The sequence below is a fragment of the Aspergillus vadensis genome (assembly GCF_003184925.1).
Source record: "Aspergillus vadensis CBS 113365 unplaced genomic scaffold BO88scaffold_5, whole genome shotgun sequence".
In the NCBI taxonomy this organism is placed as follows: Eukaryota; Fungi; Ascomycota; class Eurotiomycetes; order Eurotiales; family Aspergillaceae; genus Aspergillus; species Aspergillus vadensis.
The window spans coordinates 1636851-1645343 of record NW_020292043.1 but is presented as its reverse complement, the minus strand read 5'-3'; the positions used below and the strand labels follow the sequence as shown (position 1 = coordinate 1645343).

The 8493-nt window shown below is 44.3% G+C and overlaps 2 protein-coding genes across 2 annotated transcripts; one reads left to right on the top strand and one right to left on the bottom strand.

The window, feature by feature from the left end:
* Positions 1 to 4151: 4151 nt before the first annotated feature.
* Positions 4152 to 6108, top strand: BO88DRAFT_451592 (fungal specific transcription factor domain-containing protein; the record flags this gene model as incomplete). Its single annotated transcript, XM_025710642.1, has 5 exons — positions 4152 to 4245; positions 4319 to 4499; positions 4552 to 4749; positions 4807 to 5335; positions 5386 to 6108. 5 exons carry the CDS (start codon positions 4152 to 4154, stop codon positions 6106 to 6108), a joined length of 1725 nt encoding a protein of 574 aa, XP_025565715.1.
* Positions 6109 to 6250: 142 nt separating this feature from the next.
* BO88DRAFT_403169 (MDR family MFS transporter) lies at positions 6251 to 8298 on the bottom strand. Its single transcript, XM_025706298.1, has one exon. The coding sequence runs from the start codon at positions 8169 to 8171 to the stop codon at positions 6426 to 6428; it is 1746 nt and encodes a 581-aa protein (XP_025565714.1). The 5' UTR covers positions 8172 to 8298; the 3' UTR covers positions 6251 to 6425.
* Between the last annotated feature and the right edge of the window lie 195 nt (positions 8299 to 8493).

Here is an 8493-nt window from a genome sequence, read left to right as displayed (position 1 = left end):
TATAAAAATATTATTATTTATTTTATTATCTAATTCCTGAGAAGAGATTCTAGTATTATAAAAATATTATTATCTACTCTATTATCTATTTATTTAATGGGATCGCGGAGATTAAAATATAATAATAAAATTATTTTTTTTTTTTATAATCTTTTCTTCTTTCTATCTCACCAGCTGCATGGAGGGATGAGAGGACAAGATATACTAAAAAAAATAATATTAAAAATAAATATAATATTAGCTTATCTATTAATTTTTATTATATCTCCTGCAGAAAGAATATTATTTATATATAAGAATTATAATAAAACTATTAATTATAATATTATTTTTCTTTATTATCTGCTAGCTCAGCGGGATCGCGCAGGTTTAAATATATTAATATAATATTATTTTTTATTTATTTTATCTTTTTTTAATATTATTATTATTTTTATAATCTACTAGTCAGTATATAACCTCTGCTTTCTTATAAGTAACTGTAGGTATATATATAGATTATAATATATTAATATTTTTTATAAAAAGAAATACTTCTCAAAGTATATAATCTAAATAAAGTAAATAGTATTAAATATTAAGATAATTACTGGAGTAAGTATAATTATATATTAGATACTCAGATTATTTATAAATAATCTCTTACTTTGTTTTACTAGAGTATTTAGATAACTACTAATATAATTTATTCTTTTACTGTAATTTATGTTTTTATTTATTTATTTTACTTATTATTTATTTATTTTATTACTTAACTAGTAATATCACGCCTTAATACTAAATAAGAAGTATATATGATTTGAGCTTTCTAGACTATAGAATATATAGAATTCTTAGGATTTATTATAAAAATATTAATATATTACTTTATGTAATGCTTATTGGGATAATACTTATTATTATAATATTTATTTTTATAATGCTTAATAGACTTAATTAGATTTAGAGTCTGTAGAAAAGGATACTAACCTGATTTAAATTTTTATTATATATACTAATCCAATTAAATTTTTGTTATATATATTAATTATAATCAGAAGAGAATACTCCTATTTTTAAATATTTATAATACCACAGAATAACTGATTAAAGAAATAAAAGTTATATCACTATATTTCTTATGAAGAGCTCTATCGAATGATATTACTTATAATCTGATCTGACTTTATTTGACTGTTGTCCCGTTGTGAGGATTTCCCTACTAGAAACAGAATAATATGGAATATTATAATTTAATAATATAAATAATTTATAATATTTAAATTTATTATTAATACTTGGAGGCCTTTTTAAGTCTGTAAAAAAAATAATAAATATATTTATTATTATTTAAAATAATTTTCAGAGAGATTTACCAGTCTGGAGAAGTAGTTTAGAGAATGTTTATAATTTATAAATAATATATAATTAAAATAAAGCTGTAAATATATATATTTATTATTATTTCATGTTGTAAGAGCAGCTTTTTTTTAAAAACCTGATTTTTATTACTACCCGAGATAATTTCAGATTAATTAATTAAAAATAAAATAAAATATATTATTTTCTTTCTTTTAATTATTTTTGAAATCAAGAAGATTAGTCTTGCGTTAGTTATTAAAAAAGATATAAATAATCAGGATAGATAATTATTAACCTGAGTATATTTTACCTGTGCTAAGACTTAAAAGAATATAGCAGGTAAGTCTTAGTATTAAGAATAATTAAAATAATTAATTATTTTATTCTTAGCTGTTCTGTAGTTAGGTATAAGGAAATCTTATACCTAACTGTTAACCTGATGGCAGGTATGAATTTTTCTATTAACCTACCCTACCCTGGCCGTTAACCACTCTACTGAGGTCTCACAATTACCCCCCTGATTGGGCTGGGCTCACTGAGAAGTCTCCTTCTGTTTACAGCTACATATTTCAACCGTCGTCCACTGTTGATTCGAATACTTCAGAAAGACACGTCATCAACCCGATGCAAAAGGGGCGCTGCCGCGCTGAGGTGAGATTATGGCGCCCTACCTACAACACACTAATGCACAACTATCATCCTATCACGTCCTGCCCCAAACTGTTCGGTGCAGGCTCGCGGCCGAATCAATATGCTGCATAAGTTCAGTTTGAACCAATTGTCTAGATAAGGAACAACATCCTCCCCCACGCAGATTTGCCCAAATGCCCGTACATAACTTCCAGCAGATTGCGTAGCAGTGGGGGAACCAGTCACGGAAAGTCATGCATGTCTCAGGACTCAGCGGAAAGCCTAGCATCTCATTGATTGGTCCACCATTACGTAATACATAGACAATCCCGTAGCAGCGTGATGTCCAATTGCTCATTCTGGTGCCCTCAAGGTTATGAACCGGCGTTGATGTCAAATAATAAAGCCCACGGGCTGTTTCCAATGGGTGTGCTGACTGCGTGAGCATGCCTTTGAAGAAGCAAATATGATTGGCGCAAAGATTACCATTGGTCCAGGAAAAACATAGCTTCATGCACCATGACCGCGCCACATTTGGCTGACTGTTAACTGGCGCGTTTTCACACAATCACGAATCATATTCCTTATCAAGAGGTCCAAGCAATAGCGGCTATGGTAAGCCAAAAAAAATATTTGTACACACTGGCCATGGACGAAAGTGGTACGTTTGTACTTTTGGTTGGACGGAAGGACCCGCCCAGAAGCTAGAGAAGTTTCGCCGGTGGATACAGCAGAACTCTTCAATTAATTGAGGCATATAGAGATAAAAGCGACATGACCATGTTCCTCATCCCGCTACTTGTTAGGTGCGGTTATTCCCTAGCGACATCTCTTGTATTAGCCGAGAAGCAAAGCGGAGCAAAAGGGGGTTAATGTGGGCGTTTTAGACTAAGGATTGCCCCTCCTTGTCATTCTTTAGGCACCAGCTTAGCTTACAATCCGGTCAGCCAAACCCCACTCACTACTAAAGCATGCGTCAAAGCGAAAGACACAAGTTGACCCTTATCTTAAGGTGGATGAATGGAAAATGGTAGACGGCGATTCAGACACTGATAGCCTTGCACTTACTGGCTTCCCCCTAGAGGGTAAGACCAAGTTATCGAGCAGGCTATATTGTTGATAATATGTTACGTTTTCTCCTTATCTGAAAACAACAAGCAATGCTCCAAATGTACCAGTCTCCGTTGCAACTTCCCCATCACAATGGCCTGGGAAGCAAGTGAGCCATTCACTCAAATCTCAATAATTAGTTGTTTGCTTCAAAATGAAATATGTGCATCCATAACCTTAGTTACATAGACATAGGTCTATTCTCTTGGTCTACGTCCAGCCATAAAGCTTCCGCCCTAGGCGACCGGGTTCTCACCAAGGGCGTGAAAGATGCAGCATACTTAACTACTGCTATGCTTACTGCGCTCTGAAACCCTTTCAATAAAGCAGCAACTACCCCAAAACCGATGTTCAGCCTTTTCTGCCAACATCGGCGCCAACCCTCTCCGCGGCCCCGAGCTGTAAGCACTTTTCATGCAGATCATATTAATTATACCATCTAGAGATTAGATGAGAAGGTCTCCGGCCAATAAGGGCACTCTTGAATCCAACTATTTATTTATTATTAAGAATGATGATTTTCCCCAATTTCATCGGTTGCTCATGACTTGGACCTGTCTAATTTAGTGCTTACTTTATCCTTGCACAAAGGCGTCCTATGAATGGTCTACTTTCAGAGGATTGCGTTGTTAGGGTGAATACGTCTGATTGATTATAGCACTTGGGGCCCCCCAAGCTGATGATAATGTTACGAATATTGGGCGCTGTAAATGCTATAAGTACTGATCATCAGTGAATAGAAATTACGCCAAGGAGGAATCAACTCTATTTACCAGAAATCCATTCTATTTTCTGCAATCCGACTTTGCTGGTCGGGATATCCGACACCAATGGCAAGCTCTAGCATTGTTGATGCCGTTGATGATAGCAAGGAGTCTCACGTCGAAGAGTTAGGCATAACGAACCATGCTTCAAAACGGTTGGCATGCATGTGCGTTCGTCTGGTCTCCCTGTGGTTTCCTCCATCACATTATTTTTCTGTTGCTAATTCGACGAATCTACATAGGACATGTCGTGAGCGAAAGATCCGCTGTGATAGAAAACATCCAACGTGTGGGAGGTGCGCGAAAATGGGGACAACATGTCGCTACCTGAGTCGTTCCAAGCCGACGCCGTCAAAGCTAGATTTATCACGATATTTAGTGACAATAAACGACCGTCTGAGTGAGCTATGAGCTTGAATTCGCCCTTTTACGTTATGCAACACAGATTCTGGCTAATCCAGACTCCTTCACAGAGCAGGCAGAGGCCCAACTGGCATTCCATTCGTCAATACAGAACCCTACGCAAACCCCTTTGGAGTCAGATGCTGCAGCTTCCGGGCCGGTTACATCAAATGCATCACCCTCACATATGGACTCGGCACTTTTGTCGACACTAGAACTGCCCGATCTCGGCGGGCAGACCATGAATGACTGGTAAGATATTCAACAGGTCTGCGTTGCGCTACTCAGTCTGCTGAGCTATCAGGCCCTCCATGGCAAATAACGACCCGTACGAGTTTGACTTCGGCGCTCCCTCCTCCTCGATGCCGATTGAACCTCTGATGGCGCCATTTATGCCCGTTTCTAACGGATTCGTTGGCCTGGACTCTATGCTTTTGGAGATGCTTCCTGCCGCAACCAACCATAATGTGCTGGAGTTGTCTCCAGGGCTCCTGCAAGGACTGTAGGCTACCCACGCTCCTCCGGGCTCAAGCCCATCTGACGAATACAGACACGACAGGTACTTCGATCTGTTCCATCCCATTATGCCATTAATCTGCCGATCTCGCTTTGAGGCTGAAATATCCGAGATGTCACCGTCAATTGAGGTTCAAAGCCTCTCATTTGCCATGGCAGTACTGGGATCCTTCTCAGTGCCCGAACTCCGCTGTCATGTCGACAGATGCTACGAGCAATGCCGCACCCTTCTGGACCTGTGTGAAAGACAGGATACGGGAGAATCTCTGGCGAGCATCAATACTCTCCAAGCGCTTGCCTTGTTGACCCTCTACGAATTCAAGCAGCCGAACTTTGCTCGGGCCTGGATGACTCTCGGGCGGGCTATCAGGCTAGCCAAACTGATAGGCCTTGACCGGGTCGATAGTCCTCCGAATTCGACCGTGACTGCACCCTGGGACCAGCGGCCGCGACTCCCACCGGCCTCTTGCGCTGTCATTGCGGAAGAGCGGCGTCGCACCTTCTGGGTTCTCTATGTATTCGATTCCTTATCAACCACCCATCTGCACGCCCAATCGGCCTTGGAAATGCCGGTATGTCAGGCGCGTTATTGCTGTAGGTTTCACGCTAATGAAATATCCAGGACTTTATCCGTCTCCCATCTCCAAGCGAATCTCTAGACCAATTGACGAATTGTACGATTGCCATGCCATCAATTCAGCAGATCGAAGCTGAGATCTCTGCCGAGGTGTCCGTGTCATCCTTTTCTGGCACACTCATCATGGTATCCCTGTACCGACGATGTATCGACCACACCATCTCGCAGATGAATCGTCCCCATGCCTTCTGGGAGACGCACTACTCGATTGATAAAGCCATCAATCACTACCGAGGGAATTTACTTTCCCACCACGTCAACAACGACTTTTCCGATGACCCACGATCCCTGTCGCTGCGCATGAACCTAGCCGCGGTCGAAATCACCCTACACGAGACGGCCCTGGTCAAGGTACAGAAAGACAAGCTACCGGCTGTCCTCGCCACCGAGGCAATTTCAAAATGCATCACCGCTGCCACCGACATTGCCATAACGGTCCAGCTAGGCCAACGGCTAACCGGCAAGAAGCTGGAGATATTCAAACACCATGACCGCTTCCTTGTGTGGCCGATGACTATGGCAATCCAGACCTGTTCGCGGATGCTGGACATGAGGGGAAATGTCGATGTGGATCCCTGCATCGAAAACCTACGCGTGCTCGCCGCCGCCATGAAGGAGCTTGTCAGTCCGAAACACGTCCGTCCGGGACTTCTGGAAAAGATAGATGCCTGGATGGCCGCGGTTGAAGGAGGCGCTAATGCCGAATAAGCTACCTGTATCAGTCTGCCTGCATTTTGAGAGAAGAGAGACTCTTCTATAGAAGTAAATAGACGACAGTATGGTTTTTCGATAAACGGGAGTTATCATTTTTCCATTTTCACTCTTTATCAGAAGGTAAAATTTCTATGTACAGCCAAGTATCTCCATATAATTTGCTTGCGAGGTTCATAGGTGTGGAAAAAGCAGCATTCAGGGACTTGCTGGAAAGAGGAGAGTATATTTGTGTCATCTAATGTACATTTAACACGGTATATTGATATATATATCGCCCGTGTGGCTTGGCTTTTGACACGACGCTAACGAGTTTAGTCGTCCCTGTGAGTGCTTCGATTTCCCAGTTCTACTGCCGTTTCGTGCTCGATGGCTTCTCGTCTCTTCTTTTCACCATGTTTCTCGTCCAGTCCAAACTCCGTCACTAATTCCTTGCGCAGCTCTACTTGCGGAATGCATACAGCAAGGGGAAACGCCGCGAGGGAAAACGCCAGCAAGACCTGCCAAACCAGCTTCAAACATGACTGATAGACGTCTAGGATCTCGTGCTGCAGGGCGGGATTATTGTCGAAGGCCTCAATGAAAAGCTTGGTGGCATGCTCATATGCCCCTCCACGAGCCAGGAGATTGCGGGTGGCCTCGTCGCTGATGTGGGACAGCTGACTGTCGAACTTGGAGTTGAACACGGCCGCGGGGATGGCCGCGCCCCAGATGGCACCAAAACTCCGCACGAATGCCCAGCTCGCGGTGGCGATGGCGACGTCCTTCTCCGGCAGCGGAGCCTGCACTGCCGGGAGCGTGGAGGTGAGGGAAAGCCCGCCGCCGATTCCCGTGATGATTTGGAAGATGACCCATGTCGCTGTACTCGACTTGTCGGTTAGGAGCGTCAGGAGACCCACTCCGACGGAAATCAGACTGTAGCCGAGGATGATGGTGGGCTTGTACCGGCCGGTCATGGCTACCATGAGGCCACCCACGATGCCGGCTGGCATGAGGGGGATCACGATGGCGAGGATATCTACCCCGGACCTCATGGGACTGGCCCGCAGCATCACTTGGAAGTAGATCGGCAGGAAGAAGGAGAGCCAGGACATGATGATTCCGTGGAGGAAGGTGAGGATGTAGGCCACGAGAGAAGTGGTGTTACTGTACACGCGATGCGGCATGGTCGGCTCGCGGGCGACATATTCCTGATGCAGACCGAACAAGACGAGGCCGAGAGCGCCGACCAGGAGAGGGACGAGGGTGTGCCACGAGCTCCAGGTATACGTTGTTCCTCCCCAGGTGAGGGCAATCAGGATGGCCACGATCGCCGCAGAGAGAATCATATTCCCGGAGAAATCCACCCGAGCGAGTCGATCCTTGAGAGTGCCTTCTCGGTTCCATTTGACCCTTAGAAACAGAGTAACCAGGACCAGCGCAATCCCCGCCACGGGGAGATTGATGTAAAAGACCCACCGCCATGTCGTTTTGGTGACGATGGCGCCTCCCAGCACAGGTCCGATAAATGTGCCCAGGGCAAAGGTGCCCATGATGATACTCATGAACTTCTGTCGCTCCCGGAGGGCTACCAAATCAGCCGCGATGATATCCACCATCACGAAGATGCCTCCGCCCCCGAGTCCCTGCACAATCCTTGCGGCAATCAGCATTTCCGTAGTGCTCGCTCCGCCACAGAGGCCGCTTCCCAGGGCAAACAGGACGACGGAGATGATCATAGGGTATCGCCGACCGAAAAGATCGGACGCTTGGCCGGCGATAGGCTGCACCGCAGCCACGGCCAGAAAATACCCGTTGATTGTCCATATATAAAGTGAGCCGGAGTGCAGCTGGTCGACGATAGTCGGGAGAGCAGTGGCAAGAACAGAGGTGTCCAGGGCCGCAAGAAGGATGGCAAAGCAGAGGCCTGGAAAAACAGCCCAGAAACGCCAGCCACGGTGCTGCCGCTGCGGAGGAGGCTCGTGGGCATTTGCAAGGGGTTCGTCGTGCTTTTTGGAAAGAGCTTGCGGTATGCGCTCTTCGGGACCGCTCTCGGCAACGATGCTGGTCGAGACGGCCATGACGGGTTTAGGCAGAGGATTATAGGATACAGCCAGCGAAAACCATTCGAGAGCTGATGATGGGAGTCAGAGAACGAAACAGCTCTGTAATACAGAGTTGCTGCTTGTTGACTATTCTACTCGATAGTAATCCCGCAGTGGAAGTGGGCAAAGCACTGGTTGGGAAGAAAGACTACAATAGGCATGGAAAGCTCGGGGCAAGCCGGAGGCAAACAAAACAGAAGTCTCATCTGACATTCCCCGGTGAGTGTGACAGGCTGGAGAAATCTATTATTACTGCCCAATGGGAGCCCTAGGCTGGTTTCTTTGTCTGCAAGGACGG

What these genes read in the sequence shown, in the direction of transcription:
- BO88DRAFT_403169 (XM_025706298.1), bottom strand. Translation starts at nt 8,171, where the DNA reads ATGGCCGTCTCGACCAGCATCGTTGCCGAGAGCGGTCCCGAAGAGCGC.